Raw genomic sequence first — 22,756 nt, forward strand, 5'->3', positions numbered from 1 at the left:
GCTGTCAGCTCCCAGCATCAAAGAGAAAGGTGACAGATAGATGAGTGGTCAGGGAAGTAAATGAATACAGAGGATTCTTTTAAGCTCTATTGAGCTCTTTTATAGCAACACAATGTTGAAGGCTTCTGTCCCTCATTCCAAATGCAAGGCAGTGCTGACTTCTGATTCCTTACCTGCCTTCTATAATTGACAGCCTAAACCAATTTTTCTTTCTTTTGTTCCTCCCAGGCATTGTCCCCAGAACAAATAGCAAACCTGGGCCCTGAGAACGCTGCCATGGTCACAGGATGGCAGCGGGAGCGTCTGGATGCAGCACAGCTCCAGAGCCTGGGGCTGGCACTGGATGGAGCCAGGAGCAGCAGCCCAGGGACACAGAGCACTGCAGGATCTCTCCAGGAGGGGCAAACCCCAGCTCAGAGCAGTGAGTGGAGTACTCCCTGCTCCTGCCTAGGGGAAGGGCACACAGCAGTGGGTTGTGAGGTCTCACAGCATGCACCAGGGTCGGGTCTCTATTCTGAGGGTGGGTAACAGTGAATTTACTAATCCACTTCTGTAGTCATGCCTCAAATCACATTCCTGACCAAGACAAGCAGCAAGGAGGATGCTGGATTTACTCACAGCAAAAAGTAATGGAGGAAGACTGTCAGATTAGCATTAGCAGCTGTCTAGTAGCATTACACTGTGCTAAGCACTAGCTTGTGTAAAAGGTAGTCTGAAACACTGAGCTCTTCCCTCTCCTTCTTTCCCATATCCTTTGCCTAAATTTAAGGCAAGGGTCTCCATCTCTGGACCTTCAGGTCAGAACTTTTATGTGCAGCAGAATGTTTGCAGAGCTGCAAGTGGGAAAGCAGGTAGTACTGGGGTGGATTAGCATCTTTATCCCACTATAGGACCACTGAATATTTTTTTCCTGCCATTCCCACCCAGTTGGAATTAAAGCCTATTAGTACCTGTACTTCAGTGGTTTAATCTTTTATCTCTTCATATTTCAGCTTATAATGGCAAGCCACACTGGCAATGTCAATGGATGTGTTAAAGTGAGAGAGTTTGCACATAGTCAAGACAATGTTGAGAACTTTTTCCTTTCAAACAGGAAATATTGTTGCTTCTAGTGACACCAGTGAGATGTAAGCTGTAGGAGGAGAGAGAGGGAAGCTGAAGTGCTGAAATAGGAGTAAGCAGAACTAAATTGCTATGATGCCCTTGCTGGAATTAGAGCAGACCTTCCCAGAAGCACCTGGGAAGTGCTCTTAACCCACTGCCTCTCAGATATGACCTGTTCCTTCTGGAGGTCTGCCAAAGGGAGGAGTTTTCCAGGTAAAGATCACCTGAGTTCTTGAGCTTCTTGTCCGTTGTTCCTGTCTCCCTATGAAATGCTTCTCTGTGGAGCTGTGTATGTTAAACTGGAAGTGACATCTCTTGAGAGCTGAATATAACTAGGATTCAACTGTTGGAATTTGCTGCACCTCTTTTGGGTGGTGTAGATAAAAGTTCTAGGCCTAAGCAGTAGCGTGACACTAAGAAATAAAGTCTTCTGCTTTCCAGGTGCTCCTTGTTTGAGTGGCTTTGGCATCTGGCTGTGTGCTGTGTTTACTCTGCACCTGCCTTTCTGAACCCTCAAGGGTTGAGCTTGAGGTAAGTTATATTTTCAGTTAGAGATAACTTTATAACAGAAGCACAGATCACTTGTAACAGAAAAGGACTGTGGGACCCTCTTCCTGCTTTGAATACAAAGATAACAATTCTTGAATAATTTTTCTGTATTACAAAGGTGCCTTGTACCTTGGTTAGACTATCTCTGAATCTAATCAAGGGCAAAACACTTTATCTTATCTTTATTGTAGAGCCAAACATAACAAAGGTATATTTAAAACTCCATGTAACACAAATCAATTACTGCATTGTTATTTGGAAAATGTTCTTGGTTTTACTCTGTGTTTTGCCTGTTCCAGGCTCTTTATAAGATTTTATTCCACAAACACTTCTATTTAGAATATTGCCATTAACTTGCATTGGATTTTAACATTTTGACAGGCTAATATTTAAGAAGAGCACTGGGCTTGAAATTTAGATTCCAGTGGGGCAAATTTAAAACTTAAGGCAAACTAATTGCTTAAGTATTCTACTTAGTCTTTAACATTGCAAAGCAAGGCATGTCAAAAGATTTAATATTTTTCTTTGCTTTGATTTTCAGTATCCTGGAGTTAACAAGAGAGATGCTAGAGATAAAAGAGTGTCAGCTCAGCTTGAACAGTAGAATCAAGAGGCTCTGAGATTTCTGAGTGCAGAGTGGTTAAATTCTTACAAGCAAGACCCACATCTGCTGTTACTGTGAGAATGTCTCCTTTCCATAGCTTTACCATTACAAAGTAATGCAGTATCCCTGCAAATACTTTGAGTTTAAAAATGGCTTATGTGTCTCATGAGAAAATCACTGAAATGTAGGATTGTGTGTTAGGTAGAAACTTCAATTATAGGGGGGACAGGTAGCAGGGGACTGTTATTTGGAGGCTGATGTCTGATACCCAGTGCTTTTTATATGGGCTAATTTGGTCACACTCTTGTGTCCTTTTACTGGGTTTTCTTTTACTTCAAGTGTACATTCCCTGGAAAGGGGCTATCCTTCTGTGTGGTGTAGTAGAAACTGCACTAAAAGTCACTGCTGTTGTAATAAAATAGCTTCATCTCAGGTCTGCTGGTTTAAATCCTGCTCAGACAAGAAGTGATAACAGGCTCTTAGGATTTGAGTACCTCTACAAAACGTCGTTTCCCTGTGGCTGTTTGTATTCAATACAGAACTGTTGACACTGAGGGCATTGGCAATACTATGAGTATTTCATGTGACAAAATGCACCATGGAAACCTGCTTATGTTCATCAAGAGACAGTCCTTTCATTCCAGATGGGATTGAAGTGTACACCTGGGAACACTAAGGGGAAACTGTTCACTTGGCCTACATACTACTAGGACTTCCACAAGACCTAGAATAAGGAATTTCTCATAATTATAAACCATAAGTATTTTCCTGTGTTTTATCAGCATATGACTTAAGTGTCTGATATTAGCTTCTCATGCCACACCTCAATATTTTAAACAACGGGGGAAAAAAGATATATTAAAAATCATCTGCATGTGAACATATATTTTGATGTTGTTCAACATGATTTTAGGCCGTGAGCACATGGCACAGTTTTCCATTTTGCCATTGCAAAAGTCTTATTTTTTCTGGACTAAAAAGGCAATGCATGGACTGAAAAGCTCAGCTTTTTTATTCAGGGCTGTACTGCAGTAAATGCCCTTCAAACTGTAATTTGTATTTCTTTATGGCAAACATTACATCTGGCTTCTCAGCCCTGAAAGTAGAATTGAAATTTTTCTCAGGGGGGAAGCAATAGAAGTGGGAGGGAGGGAGGGAGGGAGGGAAGAGCCCAGCTGCTGCTGGGGCAAGGTGAATGTGAGGTCTTGCTGCAGTTGGGAGTAACAGTTCCTACCATAGTCCCATATATTCTGTAATTCCTGCAGCAGCAGGGGCTAACTTGATTCTCAGGGCTTTGTTATTGGAAAAGTAGGCAGTGAGAGCCATTTCTCACCCCCTCCTTTCCCTCTTCCCTCTTCAGCAATATTCTGCTTTGGGAGCTGCCTTTGCCTATAACTAACCCTGGCATGAGTGATATAATGTTCTAGATAATACTACGTGCATTTTATAAGCTAAGAATTATGATTGCTGCAAACTGCCTGGCACTTTTTTCTCTAATCCTCACGGTAAGATTCCAGCTTCTCCAGCTGTGTTTCCTTTTCTGCATGTGAACAGGAGATTGAGACTTATATTTAAATAGAAAGAAGTTTGTTTAATTAATCCCAGCAAATACATGCAAATGTCCACTAAAACCAAGAAATGCTTCAGTGGATCAAATGCATTATAAAGATTTATCTGTGTTTTCACATTAGAAAGTTCTGCCTCACTCAGATGTGAAAATACTAAAAGGCTTTTTGATTTCTAAAAATTGCGTGACTTGAATTCTGTGTGCACTTCTGAAGATGCAGGAGAGTGTTTTCATGTCAAGAAGACAGTCAGCATTTCCAGTTCAGCTGCTTAGGTCAGATACATGACTTAGCTCTACCAAGCCCTTCAAAAATCTATATGAGTTGAAAGTGATCTTCTTCTGTCAATATACCTGGGAGTGATTCTGTTTGCAGTTATGTGAGTCAGAGTTTAGCTTTTAATTGGAGCAGGAGTGAGCTCTTTGTTTTGTGCCATCTGTGGTGTAATTTCTTTCAAGCACAAGTGCTTTTAAGTAGCTAAACTGCTTGATTATTTATATATTTTATTAAATTAATAATTATGTTAAGAACTTTGGCATTACATTTACGTTTGGTCAAATGCTTATCTATTTCTTACAAGAGCAGTGTGGGAGGAGTAAGTGTGGAGCACTGACTTCATGTTGAACTTATTGCATGGTGAGATTGGAAATCCTGTTTGGTTCGTGAGATGGTGTGAGCATCTTGGATGGCAAGCATTGCAGAAAAGCAATTTTACTCCTGCCAGTGTACCTCTTGTAAAGGTCACCAATGGAAAAGCCCATTCTACAAAATCTAGGATTCATTGAGACACCTCCATCAAAACTGTTGAAACTAAATTTCTGTGGGAAGAATAGATGGAAAGGGGAGAAAGGCATGGAGAGCACAAGTATGCATGGTATGTAATCTGTGTGTGACCTGCTGCCCATTCATAATCCTGCACACTGCCCCTGCCAGAGGAAACTGAGAGGTGTGCTCTTCACTTCCGTGAAGCAAACCACAGAAGCCCTCAGTGCAGGCATCTGTCCTCTCTGCAGATGTGTATTGCATACAACATGCACGTGATCACTTTCACTGGAATGCATTCATGGGAAAAATGTCCCACAGTCCCTCTCTTTTTGCATCATCAGGATTTTTTGGGAAGAATAAACTACAGAGAAATGTGGTATAAAAATTTGATTCTTAAAGAAATGTTGCTGTTAGTAGATGTGGGTAACATTTGTTTAAACCAAGCTTAATTTTTCCTACATTCTTTTTAGTTCTTTTAGATTTTTGAGAAAGAAAAAAAAATAGGATTCCTCCATAAATCTGCTATTGAATATAGACCATGATAATAATTTTATTTGCTTATTATGAAAGTTGCAGCTCTCCTCTCCACTTGTGACTTCTCTGATGGTTGTTGGGCAGTGCCATATATCCTGTGGGATGTGCATCCAGCCATCCAGCTGCTGACAGTCACAACTCTGGTGTAGGCCTGGCTCCTCTGAGTGCTCTGAGCCCTGTGACAGGTGACCCTGTCCAGCAGTATGTGAGAGGAAGAATTTCATCTCATTCCTGTGATTGAACTCCTTCAGGAGTTAACATATGGGAAGAAATACTTTTGTTGGCTTATTATCTCAGTGCCTGATACCTTTATGTTCAGAATTGTGTTTAGAAAAGAGAAAAGGGCTACTGGTTCTGGATCAGCAGGAGAGAAAATATGACCTGGTACTGAGATAAATGCCACATCTGTGGTATCTCTAAGTCCCTGAAAGGAAGAAAACAACTACCCATCCACAGTGTCTGTGTCCCTGTTAAAGCTGGCATTATGGCTGTTGTCAGGTTTTGTACAGTGCATGGAATGTTTGACTCCCAGTGATCTCAATCTGTCACATCAGAGCTAACCAGCTCCTCAGTGTGAGCCTCTAAAGATGCTATTTAAAAAAAAAAAAAAGGCATCTTTCCTTAATTTTAATAAACCCTTTATGCCTCTGTATAATCTGCTCAAATATTCCAGAGGCAATTATGTACTGCATTATGGCAGATTTAGCTTATCACTTCACTGCTGTGCCTAGGGATCATCACCCCCTTATTTACTTTCCAGTAACACAAATTGCAGCCACATCATATTAGGCTGGGACCTTGTCAGAGTCCCACTGTCTGCTCCCCTTGTGAGACATTGCTCAAGTGTGCCAGCCAAAGGCACCTGGGGCTAAGGGAGAAGTGAGTCATTCCAATGACACTCAGAAAACAGCAAGGAATCAACAGTCACCTGGAATGTGTCACTTGAGCAGGTAACTGGCCATAGGGCACCGTTGGTATTTTGGCTCATGCTGTGTTGTGGTTATAGATACATGCACTGCTTCCCAATGGGACACTGCCAGTTCCCCCATGGCAGTCGAGGAACAGCCATCAAGCTGCAGCACCTCGGTCACCTGTCATATATTGTCCTCCTTAGAAGTAAACATCAATTTTCAAATAATCCCTTCCTCTTTTTTTTTTCTTCTTTTCTCTAAAAAGTTGATATTCCAGGCTGGTACACAGCTTTAAGCAATAGGTTCTCTTTATTTGAGTGAAAATGTTTTTGATAAGTTTGTGGGTTTTTTTGGTGTGTGTGTTTTGGGTTGTTTTTTGTTGTTTTTTGTTTTTTTAAAGCAAAACCTGTAGACATGGGATAAGGAGAGCTAAAAACTCTCAGGACATATAGTCCTGATTAGCAAAATATTTTCATGCATGCCATATGATGTGGGACAGGCCTGGGGACTGTTTACTCCAGTGCTGTTGGAGGGGAGGGATCTGACTTCCTTTTCCAGTAAGGCAGGAGGGAAACTGGGTAGAAAAGACAGGTCTGCAAAGAATAAACAAAAACTCCACTATAAGTTAAATATCTTTTATTTGTACCCCAAACATTTGGAATTGCTCCTCAGAAAGAGTATTTTTTGTGTTGTTATGCAACGTGCTGTTGGAGATAAATAACAGATAAATAACAAACCTGTCAGACAGCAAAACAGACCTGTGAACTATCCAGATATCCTAATTTCATATCTTAGTTAAAACTGTGATCCATTATCAGACCATCTTTCCATAACTACCTACTCAGTCCTTAGAGAAATTATGAGACTACCTCAAAGAACCCCACCAGACCTTGCCTGGCATCAGGATATGTAGGAGTTTTGCATCATAGGATATTTTTATCAAAATTCACATCTGGTTCTTTATTTGTACCCAAAAATACACAGCCACAAAATGCATTTTACTTTTTTTTTCCTGCAATGAGCAGAAAGTAACCAATGTCCATCTGTCTCTTCCTGTCCCTTTCTGTTCAGCATCAGTCTGCTTTTCCAATCCGGATTAATGAGAGGATTTTCTTGCCCTGATGATGCAGGAACACAGGCAGGTTCAGAGCTCACAGTCCAAGTGACTGAACTTTGAAGTATTAACTGGAGAAATTGTGATTGATGGATTTCTTGCTTTTCTGGCAACAGTGTAACATTTATCTAATGTTTTAGCTGATATAATTAGCCTTACTTAACAACATCTCACCTAATACCTATAAACTTCTCTTTGAGTGACAAAGAGAAAAGGAGAGAATTCAAAAGTAAATTCCTATAGGAGAAATATGAAAACAGTGGAAAATGCTAATTTGTCACAGATACAGCAGAGGAATATTTTCTGGTACTGCTTTCTCAATAATTTTTAACCATTGTATATGGAAGTGAACTGTATTGATTTATCAAGGAACAGCCATCGCTATAGTTAAAATCACATTGGTTTGATGCACAGGCTGAAACTGCCCTAGGTCATCTTTAATTGGGGCCTGACATGTTTCAACATTTAATCAGATGTCAGAAAACAACTTAGATCACAAACAAGTTTTGAATATATACTGCATGAACTGAGAAGGGGGTTGAGAGAATGGATGTCAGCTCTCTGCCTTTAATGTATCTATCAAATAGATTCCAGATATGCATCTGTCAGTGTTTTTATTAGCTACTTTCAGAACTGTTGAGATCTGACATAATAAATGTACATATTTCAATCAAGCCTGTGTCAAACAGGCTGGTCCAGCCAGTGCTCTGAGACAGGTCTGTTTCCAAACCTCACATGTGTGTGCAGTGACAGAAGTGCCTCAGCACTGCAGCTGCTGATGTTGTAGTTATGAATTTGCACTTTCTCCCCTTCTGTTGCAGTTGGTACCACAGATTTGGGGAATTCTACCAAATGCTGTCATCTTCAGTACAAATTCCCCAAGTACTATATCTAGCTTTTTAATATGTATCCTCAAGTAGGCAACTCACTGGTGATTACATCAAATATTATTTGATGCCAAAAATTATTCAACATGTGTTTAAAATAATTATTCTGTTAGAGTTCAGATCTATAAAACTTTTCAAATGCAACACACAACCTCTTCTCTGAGGAACTGATAAAGAGATACTATGGACCTTGTCAAGGAGTTGTATTGCTGTACTTGTAAACACAGTATTATAAGAGGATAGGCTTTGATTTCTAATCTCTGAAAACAAGTAAATTTGATTTTGCCACACTGCTAGGTACTTATTAAAAAAGATAATAGCAGGTACTAATGAGTTCTCTCTTCTTTTCAGGATTATGTAAACTTTTTCAATGTTTGTGCCACATTTTAAACAGAAAAATTAAAGATTGTAGTTAGGATCCTTTTCATAAATTTCAAACCTTCTGCTGTGGGAACTTTTCAGTGTATCATTCTGTAACAGTTAAGTTTTTATGCTATTTCCTTAAACAGGTTGTGAAACAATGTAAACCAAGAGATTTTAAAGAAATGAGCTACCCAGCAAAGCACCACTGTTCACCTGGAATAAGCTGTTACCCATTTTCTACAACCACTGGAAATCCTATTCCTGGGCAGCTATTCCTACTTTTCTTTGCTATTGTTTGGGTTGTTGGGAGTTTTTGCAGATAACATTGGAGAGTTATTAAGAGGAGATGCTTCTTTTGAACTGCCCACTAAACTATGCTAGCCATGTCGTGTTTTAGGGATTCAGGACTCTGAAGTGGCAGTGTGCTGACTTTCAAGGCATGACTGTTGAAGAAATAATTGCCTTTTTTTCTTCTTCTTGGAAGTTTACACAGAATCATGGAATTGTTAGTGTTGGAAGGGACCTCTGGAGATCACCCAGTCCAATCCTCCTGCCAAGGCAGAGTCACCTGGAGGAGTGACACAGGAACGTGTCCAGATGGGTTTGGAATGTCTCCAGGGAGGGAGAATCCCTGACTGCCCTGAAGAGCCTGTCCCAGTATTCTGCTACCCTCAATTTAAAAAAGTTCTTCCTCGTGGTGAAATTAATTGTGGTTTAGTTTATGGCCATTGCTCCTTGCTCTGTCACTGGGCACCACGGGAAAGAGTCTGGCACCGTCCTGGCACAGGCTGCCCAGAGAGGCTTTGGCTGCTCCATCCCTGGGAGTGTTCCAGGCCAGGCTGCACGGAGCCCTCAGTAACCTGGTCTGTGAGTCACATCCCTACCCATGGCAGGGGATGGATGGAGATCATCCCTAAGGTCCCTTCCCACGCAAACCGTTCTGTGATTCCTTGATTCTGGGACCCTCCTGGCACCCACCTTTAAGGTATGTATATGTATTGATAAGATTCCCCCTCAGTCTTCTCTTCTCCAGACTAACAAGGCCCAGCCCTCACGGTCTCTCCTAAGACAGACACTCCAGACCCCTCATCAGCTTTATGGCCTCCGCTGGACCCTCTCTAGCAGCTGATGTATATTTTCACACGACCTACAAAACATAACAAAATATACATATAACATATATTATATTCGCTATTAAATATACATATACAGATCAGCTGCTCAGCCGCCCAAGGGCTGAGTCCCGCTACCGCCCCCTCCACTGCACGGGCCAGCAGCTGCCGGGCTGCCCCGCTGTGAGGGCGGCGCGGGGCGGGGCGGGGCGGGCGCTCCCCCCGCTCCCGGCGTGCACCGGCGCGGGGCTGCCTGGCCACGTCCCCGGGCCACGTCGCTCGGTGCCCGCTGAGCTTGCGCCATCTTCGCTCCCCGGCTCCGGCTGCGCCGCCGCCTCTGCCGCCGCCGCCGCCATGAACATCTTCCGCCTCACCGGGGACTTGTCCCACCTGGCGGCCATCATCATCCTGCTGCTCAAGATCTGGAAGAGCCGCTCCTGCGCGGGTGCGTGCGGAGGCCGCGGGGCGGGACCGGCCGGGCGGCTCCGGGCCGCGGAGCCCCGCGGGAGCCCCTCCGGGGCCGGGCGGCGTCGCCCCGAGCTCGCCGGGGCCGCGGGGTGCTGTGATCGCCCCCGAAGGACCGCGCCCGGGGAGAGCGCTGCGAGCCGGGGCGGTGTGGGGGGGTCGCGCCTGTCTCTGGCCCGGGAGGCGGCCCTGGTGAAGCGGGGAAAGGCGGGGAGGGGATTGACCCCGCCGGGGCGGGCGGGCAGAACTCGACCCGGGCAGGAGAAAAGGGATGGTCGCTCCCCTCCGTGCAGAGGAAGGGGCTCTGCCCTCCTCCTGACCTCCCCGCGATTCGGCCCCCTCCACATCCAGCGCTGGCGGAGCGGGCGAGCAGCCGGCAGAGGGGGAAGGAGGAGGCGCATCCCCGCTCCTGGGTGGGGGTGCGCCGGCGGGAGCTGCCATTCCCTGAGAAGTGTTGCGGTTGCCATTATTTGTACTTTAATCCCTGTGCACCGCCGCTTCGGCTGTGTCCGAGAGGGTCGCTCCTTCCTTATGTAACTGCCCGGCGGCAGGCGAATGAATGGGGAGGCCGGTTTGGAGGAGGAGGGGGAGGAATTCGTCCCCCGCGGGGCGGGCAGCCGCCCTGCCTTCATCCCTCTGTCCCTCCATCCCTTCCCTCGCCTGCCCTGGCCGCGCCCGGGCCTGTGCCGCCGGTGTGCTCGGCAGCGCCGGTTCGGTGCTGACTCGCGGTTCGCAACCTCTGAAGTTTCCCCGCTCTCCGCTTCCCTCCGCGGTGGCCTCCCGCTCCCCCTCTCCTTGGCTTTTGTGCAGGAGCCGAGCTGTGTTCGTGCCGCTGTTCGGGCTGTCGGCAGGGCCAGCCGGCAGTAGGAAGCGGCAGAGGGAGATTCCCGGCGGGAGCCGCGGGCCCGTGTGACGTGGCAGCGGGAGCGGTGCCGGGTCCGGCCGGGCGAGCCCCGCTCCGAGCGCCGCGCTGCAGTTCCCCGGGCCGGGCCGGGCTTTCCCCCTTCGGCTGTACGGAGTGGTGGTTGGAGGGAATTGCAGGCAGTTCCATAACTGCAGCGTAGCTGATTTCTTGCAGAAAACTGGGAGTTGTTGTCATTCAAAATGGACATTTGCTTGCGGTGTGTGTTATGTGGATCGGACCAGGGAATACCGGTGCATTTGTGCACAGGAATTTGACTGTGAACTTGACTTTGCCTTCTCTCCACTGAGCTTCTCCTTCTTTAGTGAGGGTGGTTGTTCTTGAAATCAGTTTACCATGTGTTGATGTTCAAATACCGGGTTAGCACTGTTGAACAGATGTATCTGTAAAGTTTTCAGTTAAAAAGCATGAAGAATTAGTTTAAGTTGTACCCTGAAATAACTGAGAATGGGGAAATGAAAGAGATTTACACTGCAGGTAGGAGGAAGTACAGGTTCTGTATGTTGTTGTGTCAAATCACTGGTGAATCATTTGGTAGCACAAAAGAAAAGTAAATTAATAGTTTTGTTTTTTAAAAATAAACTAATAGCTTTGGTTTTTTAACAGACTTTAAGTAAAAACTATTCTTAACTTTACAAAAGAAGTAACTCTATGGCCTGCTTTCAGTGGTAGTGCAGAATTATTGTTCCTGGGGTCATGAGCACAAGAGCACCTTCCTGATGAACTCACCTGGCTCAGGCTCTAGTGCATCACAGGAATCCTGCCTGGACCTGGCAGGAGAGGGCCTTGCCTCCTCCAGCTCTTGTGTAGAGTTTAGTCCTGTGTTTGAGAAATGCAGTTGAGATTACATACAGCAGGAGGGTTAATGATCTAAAGACTGAATATCATTTACTGTCTGAAGGAAGAAAATGAGAAATTCTGTTGCAAAGGTGAAATTCAGATAGGGTTTGAGCCAAGAGATCCGTAAGTGACCTTTGGATGTAAGGTTATTTGCACAGTATAGTACAATGTGACCTGGTCCCATTTTTCTGTTTAAAAAAGTGATCTGATGTTGCTTTCCTTAAGCCAGTTGTGATTAAGAATCTGTAATACTAGGGGCTTATTCATAAGAAAGCAAGCTCACACCAATCATTGATACAGCCTTCTCCAAGACAGAAAAGTAACCCAGGCCTGTATCACATTGTGATGGAGCTCACCCTTTCCCAAATTAGCCAGCGTCCCTGGACACACACACACATGCATGAGCTCTTTCAGTAGAAAATACTTGCTTAATTCATTTTCCTGAGGAAAAAAAAAAGAAGCAGGGATGTGTTTGTCAGGAGTTGTTTCTTTGGTGCTTTCTAGTTCTGCCTGAGTCCTCAGGAGTAAATCCAGATTCATATTGGTGTTTGAAGCCTAACAATGAGAATTTCTCTAGAATGAGAAAAACATGAATACCTCAAAGGAACACAAGCAAAGACTTTTATTTTGGGGGCTCTATTCTATTCCTCCTAGTGGTTCATTGTTGTCAGTTGGGATTTCTATTGATGAAACCTTTGTAAATATACATTTGCATATGTTTGTAAAGTCATACATGATAATAACCCCTAAGTAGTTACCAGTTAATGTTGAGCAGCTATGAAGAGCCTTTTATTAGAGGGCTTTCTGCTATTTCTTTACAGTGTATGGTTATTAGAGCCATTTGTAAATTAAATAAACTTACACTTCGTGGTTATTGGTGACTAAGGAAACACGGGCAAACCAGCTGCTACTGTACTGTGCACTTTTGAAGCAGTAGAGGCTTTGAAAATAAATAAGGGCTTCTAACTGCTGACTGGATTGCAGGCTGTGATCCATGAAGAGCTGGCAAAGCACATGGTGCCGACTCCTCTCCTGGTTGCATCTGTGTGTGAGGCCTTTGTTCCATGAGAGCTCAGAGGCCTGTAAAAGCAGCTGGAAATGAGGGACACAGCCTGTGCACCTCTGCTGCAACCTGCTGTTTTTGGAGACACATAGTCCCCATTTTCTATCCTAAGAAGTGACTCCTCTAATTGAAGAAGATAGGTAAGGCTAGGCTCATCTGCACTTTGAACAGTCTGTGTTTTCTGTGTTTGAAAAACTTAATTTTTTTTTTTCTTACTTAGTTAGTCACTTGGTTGAAAAGACAGCAAAGGAGAAAGCAAATCCAAATCATGACTTAAAAATTTCGGAGCTGGCAGGGAAATGGTTTTTTTGCATGTCTGGTTATTTGAGTTTCCAAATTTAGAATTTGGAAAAATGTTGGCCACTCAAAATAACAGTTCAAAAATCATTAGGAAGAGCCGTGGAGAATGTAGAAGGTAACTCCATTATTGACATCCTGTCATAATTAGGAAATTCATGAGACTTGAGGAATCCTGTGCTTTCAAACATTGTGCTGTTCAGTCTGTATTTTCTTACCCATTTCAAGTCAAATTACATTGTTTGCAGTGCAAATTACTGCCTGAAAATTGATTCCCACTTCTCTGTGCCATTTATCAAGTGTTAAAGGTGACCTGCAGTTCCAGTGCTGTCAAATTACATGCTTTATACTCTTAAAAAAGTAGTGTAGATAATAAATGTGTAGTACTTTTGCTAGGTGATATAGCTGTAATTCAATTCTATGTGTCTATTATGGACTAGATAATATGCTAAATTAAGGCTTCTGACAGTACTTTGCCATAGGCTGCTGCTAATTTGTCTGTATTTTCTCAAAAACTGCTGCTTTAGGTAGCTTTCAAATTTTTTCTCTCTCTTTGAAGGAAAGTATTCCTTTCTCAGTTGGAAAATTTGTCTTTAAAATTAGTTTGGGTTTTTAAATTGGAAGCACTGGAGTCTTAATGCTGGTACTTGTTAGCAGAACCAAAGAAGTGGTTCTGTGGCTGATGTGGACTTGGTACAGAACTAAACTACTTTATTTTAAAAAGTCTGTGAAGTTTCCATGGGAAAGTATGGATCAACCTTTCTTAGAAGGACTTTTGTTTGTAGCTTTTATGGCTGTGATGTGCAGTTCATAGTTGGCAAGTGCTGTACACACTCCACAGTTCAATGCCTCTGCTCCTGCCTGCTACTCCTTACCTGACTCACCACAGCAAAATGAAGTTGATAAAAAAATGCTGCAATTTCAGCTCTGCCCTCCTGCCTGGCTGTGAAAATCACCTGAATTAAAGTTTCATGTTGTGGCTTTCAGCCAAGCTGGAGTGCAGAGGTTGAAGTTTTTCCACATGTGAGGATGAAACAAAACTGAGAGCTTTGGCTCTTCCAAATTTAAGCCCAGAGCTTTGGAAGAAGAAATAAAAACATTTTTATTTAGTTCAAAAACAAATTGGTGTTTGTGGGAGTAAAAGGAAAGGGAGAAGGATGAGAATAACATCACAGTAGCCTCAGTGTATTGCGGTTGCCCAGCAGTGAGGCAGGGTCAGTGCTGTGATGTATTGATGCATTTCCTAAAGTTTTGAAGTGCATCAGAGTCATACAGCTGTGTGTTTACCTGTTCTCTCACCCTGTTTTTGCTCATGGTTTAGATGTTTCTCCCAGTTTGCCTGTCCCTTCATGGGCCTTTGGTTTACAATTTAAACCCTGCCTAGTCTAGGCTACTTAACATGAAAATTAGTTTCTTTTTGGGTCAAGAGTGGGATTTCGCAACTATTCTAAAGATTCAAAAATCAATGAGATTGAAAAGCCTTAATAAGCCTTAATAAAAATTACAACTTTGGGGTTAAGGAGGTGAGACTGGCAGTGGCTTAGAAGAATTTGTCAAGTATATTATATGTATTAATGACAGTATATCCAGATCCAGATTTATAGCTCTTATCAATAATTAATGTCTCTCATATGCTTTTCTTTTTCTTTTTTTTTTTTTTTTTTTTTTTTTTTTTTTTTTTTTTTTTGCTGTTCCCAGTTATTTGCTAAAAGAAAATAGCATGCTAAATAATTTAGCTTAATTATATTCTGTAGGGTGATGCTGTTCTGTAATTTGTCCAGGTGGATTTTTTTGTCCTGTGGATTCTGACCTTAGGACAGCTTTGCTTGCTGGAGGGTTTTATTATCAAGTTGTGATGCCAGCAGGCACACCTAGGATGAGCCCAGAGTCCTGCTTCAGCTGTCTATGCAATGTGGTTGTAGTTCAAGAAATGTCAAATGTATATTTTTCTAAATTTTGGGAGGTGGTTGGTTTGTGGGTTTTTGGTGGGGTTTTTTTTGTTTGTTTGTTTTTGTTTTTTTGGTTTGTTGTTTTTGTTTGTTGGCTTTTTTTTTTTTTTTTTTTTTCTGGGAAGTGAGGGTGTTTTGTTTGTAATACTTGCAGCTTGTATTTTACAGCTTTACAGCCTGCAGGTTTTGAGGTGGTTTACATTCCCTGTACTGCTTTTGGGTTGTTCTGTAGGTGGCACATCAGGCTCATCTTGCAGACATTTCACATATGAAAGTTGCAAACACCACCCTTTCTAATTGTTACTCTTTCAGCCATTCTTGTACTTCATAGATTCAATTCCTTCATCTGGAGCAGTTTATTCCATGTTCCTTAAGCTGGAGTGAAAAAGGACTTCAATGGCCATAGCAGATTGCCTTGTCCTAATTGCTTTATGGCACTGTTAATAAAAGCTTTTCTAGAAATATCTCTGTATAAAGGGACAGAGATTTTCAGCCTTGCATCATAACCCTCTCCTACAGAGTATTTTCCCTCTTGTTTTTTGAACGAGACTTTCATGCTTAGCTGAACAGATTCAATTATATTCACCCTGGATGACTGAAAACAAGAATAATTGGAATAACAAGATAGAGGCACAGAGTGGGTTGTTTTGTCCCCTGCTGTGACACACCACCACATCAGTATTATGGAGCAATGCTTCACCTCAGTCTTGGGAAGCTTTTAGTGATTGACTGTGCAAAGCTTTTATGCTTCTAACTGTGCTCTAGTGCTTGAAGTTTAGTACAAACAAACGTTTTGACATTGGGGCTTTGACCTAGAATCGAAAGTTGCTTTGAAGATGCAGTGTAGATGTCTGACATTTTATCTCACTTCCCTCTCTTTTTAAAATTTTGTTTTAGTACATAATAACACATGGGTTTGATTGTTTGATGTTTTTCTCACCATGTGGCAAATTGAGTCTGTGTATTGAATTGCCTTGTGTTTTAAAATCTATTAATTCCTCTAAAATCCCATTATTGGTGCCAGCATACCTTCTGCTTGTCACTGAGTCTGCCTATTGCCCTTCTACCTTTCCAGCTATTCAGCATCTAAAGATTGTACTGAGGCATGTGACAGCACTCTGAGAACTGAAAGCTAGTGCAGTTTTGCCCAGTGTTAATACAGAACACATAGCTTGCAGGTGATATTTTTGGAGATGCTACTACCTGCTGTGAGCAGCTTCTAAACCTTGTGTAGTGCCAGCACCTCTTCCAGTACAGGGTAACTTATGTTCACACTACTGAGCTATATGGGCTTAAAATTCTGTTTGTGCAGCTTGAGAACTTGGAATTTGTACTAATTTTATCATCAACTTGCTTAAAAATAAAGGATATATCCTTTCTCATCCCAGACATCAAGTGTTTCAAAGCACCTCATCACTTTCTAAATAATTAATTATTTCCTTTATCACTTTAGGTATTTCTGGGAAAAGCCAGCTTCTGTTTGCACTGGTCTTCACTACCCGTTACCTGGACCTCTTCACTTCATTCATTTCATTGTATAACACATCTATGAAGGTAGAGTATACTGGAGAGTTAGAAAAGCTAGTGATGTTGCATGCAGAGTACATAATTTCATTAATAAAAGCCACTTTGAATGGCACAGTTGTTACAGAGCAAGTTCTAGATGGGCTTTAGATAAAGAATGTGGAAGACGGACTCAAAATCCTGCTTTTTTTCTCTGTACTCTACATGCAGTTTTAAAAAACTGTTTATATCAGGACTGTGACATTTAGAACAAGTGGCATTTTGGTTATTGAAAATACAAACATTTGGAAAAATGGCTCAAATAAACGGTGTTTCTCAATTGAGACATTAAAGCTCAAGTAAATCTCCTTTGATACACCACAAGCTAAATCAGTATTCAGGATGCACTGCCAGAATTGCAGCTACTGTCTGGTCAGAGGCTGATCTAAAGCTGACAAAAGTAAACTCTAAGGAATGTAGCTTCTGTGAGTTATATCCCTGTCACTTGGCCACTGAATGTCAGTGAGCCTGAACTTGAGTTTGTTACTTATTCATTCCTGCAACTTCTGGTGCTGAGTACAAGAAAATAAAGCAGTAGTCTGGGAGAGGGCAGTATGTGTGTACTTTTTTAATCCAGTTACTTTATTCTTGGATTTTCTTGATGTTTTTCAGGTTTAATTTAGAGACTAGCATAACTTTGCCAAGGGGAAAGACCAAATAATCAATAATGCAGAATGTACTGAAGAATTAGCAAAATAATACTGTAAAAAAAAATTTTGTATCTTAAACTCACACTTGCTTTCCAGCAAGTAAAATGTGTGTGCTTAAATTTTAATATTAACAGTGTAGATGAAGAGTGGATTAAATAAAATATTCTTGAAACAGAAGCTTTTTCCATATGTAATTCCTGATTGGAAAGTACCATCAGGTGCACTAAAGAAGCAGGTAGGGGTTTTTTGCCATTTATTTATTTATTGGTTTTGATTCAGGGCCATGACCACATCTGTGTTCTGCAGCCCTCCTAATCAGAAAAGGAATGAATGTGGAAATACTTTCAAAATGGTAGCCTCTATTTCAATTTCAAAGGTTACTGCTTAGAGAGACTGTTGGATGCAATTGTCTTTTCAGCCCATTGTTACAGTGTCAAGATGAAGCTGCTTGAGTGTCCCAACACAATTTTGTGTTATATTTATATATATGTAGGAGTATATAATGTTGCAATTGTTGAGAACTTTAGCTGAGAAGTTGATTCTTGAGACAAAGAAATCTGTAATATAAGGAATTTGGATTCATTCACACTTCCTTAGTGTCTTCTATGACCACACCTGCTGTGATTAGTTTACACTCATAGTAAAGGTTCCCTGTATCCTCTGCTGTGGTTCTTTATCTCTGCTCAGCTGGGGTGCTTGTGTAGCAGAGCCACTGCATTCTGAGCTCCTTAATACAGTATTCGTAGGATTTTGTGTTTGTGAGCAGAGCATTCAGTGATTGATAGCATCTGCAAACAGTGGGATTTTTAATCTGTTACTTCTCTGTTGCAAAGAACCCTTTTTAATGTGATAAATGATTTGGAACATTTAATCTTTGTGCTGAAACTGGCTGAAGCTGAAATATTTGTCTAGTCTGCTGTACTGTATTGACTCCAGGACAATGAGCTCTGTCCTGATGATGGCAGATTGACCTTTAGAAAGTCTTAGATTCTCTCTAGTTCTGTTTTCTCACCTGTAAAATGAAGTTTTTTGCTTATTCCACAGGGAATAGCTATAAAGTCTGCTGTGCCATAACCATTCAAAATGGTTAGACATCAGCTCAAATTGAATTCTGGTTCATTGCTTCTCTCAGTTTCTTAGTCCTGCAGGTTTTGTTTTGGTTGGTGAAGAACAATGTCCAATTGCCAGTCCTCAGATTTTAGAGATGTTTAAAGGTCCAAAGCAAATCAGTTTGTGATATGGTTGTCTGAATGGGGCTTATTGAATATTTTTTTTTAATTTCCACATGAACCACACCATGCTGGGTTTTTTGGATGTAGAAAGGCCCCTTCCATTATTACTGTGTGTATGCACCTGCACATTTTTAACCCAAATGTTTGGGGCCAGTGCTTCCCCTGCAGTTGCAGAACATTCCTTCTTCAGTCACTTCCTTAGTTCTGGAAAGGGTCTTCACCTTTGGCCAGTCACTTCAACCATGGGCATGTGATTCCTTTAAAGCAACAAAACAAGCAGAGCCCAGAATCACTGATTTGGAATTACTACTCTGCTGACAAAAGCCCAACAGCCTGCAAAGCCAGTGCAAAGAATCAGAAAGGCCACACTTACTCCTCTTAGTGCTCATTCAGGGAGTGTGATTTAATCCTGGAGCCTCTGTGGATTGTTTTGGGGTTGTTTCTTTCCTTGCCCCCAGCTCATCTACATCGCCTGCTCGTACGCCACCGTGTACCTGATCTACATGAAGTTCAAGGCCACCTACGATGGAAACCATGACACCTTCCGAGTGGAGTTCCTGATAGTTCCTGTTGGTGGGCTCTCTTTTCTTGTCAATCATGACTTCTCTCCACTGGAGGTGAGTTGATTGTGGGCAGGAGATGATTTTTTTTTTTTTTTCCCCTAAAATACTTAGCATGAGCATTTTTAGCCTGACCAGTGAATGGTTGAAGGGTGTCTTATGTTTAGTAGGTTTAGGCTGATCCTTTCCTCGGTGAATCTGTGTGATGCAGGTGTTTGTGCAAATTTAAGGCACCTCAGGAGACCAGCACTGTTACCAGCATTGATTATTTTATTAAGCAGAAGACTCTGTTTTTCCCAGTACACTCTGATGGCTGTATTAATTCAGAATTCCTTTTGTTCTGTTTGTTAAAGAAATCCCTAGGAATGCAGTTTGGGAATAGTTGGTGCCACCTGGTGAAAACAAAAGGAATTATACTGCTACTTAATTCTATAGAATTGCAAATCATCTAGACTATTAAAAGGAATTGCATTATATTTAAAATGCAGCTATGTGTTTAATTGCAGATAAAATATGTTAAAAATGTAATTATAGACAGTTCAAACTGGTAATTTTTCCTATAAAAAAGAAAGTAACTTTGCATGGTTGTCTTACGTCAGCTGAGCTGCATTTTATGTTTGGATTGATATTGTAGAATACGGTAATTTGAGTTGCAACACTTTGAGACAGATTTTAAATTTTTTTTTCTGTGTTAACTCACTCTTAATCAAATAGATAGAAAATGGAAGAACATTAGGAGGAGGGAATAGACTTCATCTTCCCTGCAGCTTTCTCAGCATGGACTCTGTAAGCTGCATTTCATTTTAATGTGAACTGGCTGCACATAAGTTCCCTCAAGTAAACCTGTGTGTGCCAGCTCAGCAGAGATCTGGTTTGGAGAGTCTGCTGTCTGCCAGGAGAGTTCCCTCCTCCCATCTGCTGCTTGGTTGTGAAGCTTTCAACTTAGTTTTTCCTGTACCAGGGAAAGTTTGCCAAAATGCTGTACCTGTATGAATAGGAATTCATCCATAACATTGTTAGAGAGTAAAAAGTCAAGCCAAGTCAAATGTTTTCTGTCCTGCTATTATCAGTAAGACTGTTGGATATACCTGTGGCTTTTTCCTTTCAGATACTGTGGACCTTCTCCATCTATCTTGAATCGGTTGCTATTCTCCCTCAGCTTTTTATGATCAGCAAAACTGGGGAAGCAGAGACCATCACTACTCACTATCTTTTCTTCTTGGGTCTGTACCGTGCCTTGTACTTAGTCAACTGGATTTGGCGTTACTACTTTGAGGGATTTTTTGACCTCATAGCTGTTGTTGCTGGTGTGGTCCAGACCGTTCTGTACTGTGACTTCTTCTATTTGTATGTTACAAAAGGTAAGCAATGCAGTAACTTCCAGCTTCAGGTTGTGGAATGTAGCAGTAAACAGGTTCATAGGGATCTGCTACATCAGCATTACGAGCTCATTAATTCTGTATGCAAATTAGTTCTTAAATATCCTTAATTTATCAACTACACTTCCTGCTAGTGTGGGGCATTTCTGAGGGGTTTTTTTGGGGGGGGATGTGTAGAATGCAAATTTATAAGTGGTCTGATGAACTTTTGGAAAAACTTAAGTATGGCTAAGTATATATTGTTGTTGCCTTCCATGGATAAGCATGATCCTTCTGCTTCCCCTGACCATGTACACTGTTACATGTAAGTCCCATGCCTACAGTGATTTAAATACCATAAGAGTTGAAAGTGTTTTGGATGTTTCTGTTTATGCTGAGTGTAAAAGCAGGCACTTCTGCTGGGTGCATTAATAATTCTGCCCTTACTCACATTTCACCTTCCATCATGTAACCACAAAGCTGCATGGGGCTGTATTATTTTAGTCATAACTTTTAGAGGCTGTGATGAGGGGCTGGTATGTCCTATGAGGATGAAAAGTGGAAACTCCAGGGTGCCACAAGAGGGCAAGGTTAGAATTGTTAATTCTAGTTTTACCAGTATGTATTGAAGAGAGAAGGGCAGCCTGGGAGGATTGTCTGCAGTGGACTCATTTGGTGTGAAAGGTTTTGGTCCCTTTGACATTTTAACAGTGTTTGTTTTTCCTGCATCACAACTTTGCTTTGCTGACTGTTTTCTTTCCCGCTTTTCCTTGCAGTTCTCAAGGGAAAGAAGCTCAGTTTGCCAGCGTAAGTGCCAAAACATCACCAGCATCTGTCCTTTTGGATGCTTGGACAGAACAATCCGTATCACAAGCAAAGGTGAAGATGCTTGAGACAGAAAGTCAGAAACACAGCTCTTTATAGTGCAGGTAGTCATCAGCGGCTCTGTAAGAACGGAGGAAAAACAACCAGCAGATTTCTGTTTGATGCATCTTGCCTTTATCTTTTTTATTACTATGTATAAAGATTTTTTACATAAAGAAACTTATACTGTATTAATAAATTCAGTGTATGGTTTCAATTGGAATAGTTCCAAAAGTGAGATTTTTGTGAGATTGTTTATGACCAGGAACAAGTGCAAACGTTTTTTTTAATTTTCAAGATTTTCTTTGAAATGACTGATTTTTTTTCTTTTTTTTTTTTCAGTGCACAAATATGTGCATCCTTGATGGATGGTAGTTATCTGTTCTTTCCCTTTGATTCAGTTTTCATTCCACTATATTTATTTTTTTTTCCAAAAGGCGAATATATGTCAACTCTAAATCTGAAACCACCGATGTTTGATGTGATGTGCTGGTGCCCAGTCTTTGTGCCATCTGCTGACATGGAGTTCCTTATTCAAAACATGTGTTGGTGCTAGGAGGGGAACAGTCACATCTTGTAGTTGTTCCCCTTCTAAAACAGACTGATGGCAAGAGGGCAGTGAGGAAATCACTTGAGGCCACAAGGACGGGCCCTTCCCTGTTCTGCTATGGTGTCTGGGAAGATATTCCCAATAATGAAAGCACTTGGCAGCCCAGGCCATGAGGGGTAAGAGATGCAATTGTGTTAATTAGTGGCAAATGCTTGTGACTGTGCTGTTTGTTCAGGAAGAGAAGGTTTAATATCTTGAATGTCCAGCCCTGCTCCACCATTACAGCTGTAGGAATGGGACATTTGTGAGTTGTTGATTACAGAAATCTGTGGGTGATCATTTTAAACAATATCTACATTTTCTTATTAATGAATGCTTTATAAGCAACTTCCATGTTCAGCTTCAAGTGGTTTTCGATGTCACTTTTGGACGATTAATATTTTTTTTATAAACTTTTCGGAATCAGCAGCACCAGTTACCATTCTTCATCCTTTAAATGATTCCCTTTTTTTACTGAGCTGTTGCATGATTTATCCTGTGTTACCATCCTCAATAAACACTTTATGAAATGGTGAAAACATTTTGAGTTTTTTTTCTTTTTTTCCTTCTTGAATGTGAGAGTTTTCTGTTTGCCTGGGGCTGGATGAAAAGTTGCGGTGAGCATGAGTTGCTTAATGTCATTGCTGTATTGAAATAAAAAGTTTTTAAGGCTCTGAGGGGCATTATCACTGAGGGAAGCAATGATGGCTGAGCTCTGCTCTGGTAAGAGCTGAAGGCTTCAGCCTGGTTCAGAGGGTTCAGTGCTTGTATGTGTTTTGTTTTATCTTCGGTTTAATTTGCCGTCGTTATCTCGGTAGCGAGGGCTGGTTCGGTCAGTGCAGGACGGCGGAGGGAGCGCAGCGCCCTGCCCGCTGCTCGCTCTGTGACGTCATTCA

At 41.8% G+C, this 22,756-nt stretch overlaps 2 protein-coding genes across 2 annotated transcripts in view; both read left to right on the forward strand.

Moving 5' to 3' along the window:
* OTOA (otoancorin) overlaps nt 1–1,131 on the forward strand; it is a 32,179-nt gene extending 31,048 nt beyond the window's left edge. The window contains 2 exon segments of the mRNA XM_056503663.1: nt 229–421; nt 1,007–1,131. Coding sequence (XP_056359638.1) covers nt 229–421; nt 1,007–1,131 — 318 coding nt within the window.
* Nucleotides 1,132–9,714: 8,583 nt separating this feature from the next.
* On the forward strand, nt 9,715–22,401 carry LOC130259148 (ER lumen protein-retaining receptor 2). Its single transcript, XM_056503155.1, has 5 exons — nt 9,715–9,953; nt 16,498–16,598; nt 18,948–19,106; nt 20,158–20,410; nt 21,184–22,401. Exons 1-5 carry the CDS (start codon nt 9,863–9,865, stop codon nt 21,216–21,218), a joined length of 639 nt encoding a protein of 212 aa, XP_056359130.1. The 5' UTR covers nt 9,715–9,862; the 3' UTR covers nt 21,219–22,401.
* Nucleotides 22,402–22,756: the final 355 nt, after the last annotated feature.

Source organism: Oenanthe melanoleuca, chromosome 14 (assembly GCF_029582105.1).
Source record: "Oenanthe melanoleuca isolate GR-GAL-2019-014 chromosome 14, OMel1.0, whole genome shotgun sequence".
Classification (NCBI taxonomy): Eukaryota; Metazoa; Chordata; class Aves; order Passeriformes; family Muscicapidae; genus Oenanthe; species Oenanthe melanoleuca.

Bases quoted from the DNA above. Each gene is read 5' to 3' on its own strand.
- LOC130259148 (XM_056503155.1), top strand. From the start codon at position 9,863: ATGAACATCTTCCGCCTCACCGGGGACTTGTCCCACCTGGCGGCCATC. The intron at 9,954-16,497 runs GTGCGTGCGGAG...TTATCACTTTAG, and splicing joins GAAGAGCCGCTCCTGCGCGG to GTATTTCTGGGAAAAGCCAG. The intron at 16,599-18,947 runs GTAGAGTATACT...CCTTGCCCCCAG, and splicing joins TGTATAACACATCTATGAAG to CTCATCTACATCGCCTGCTC.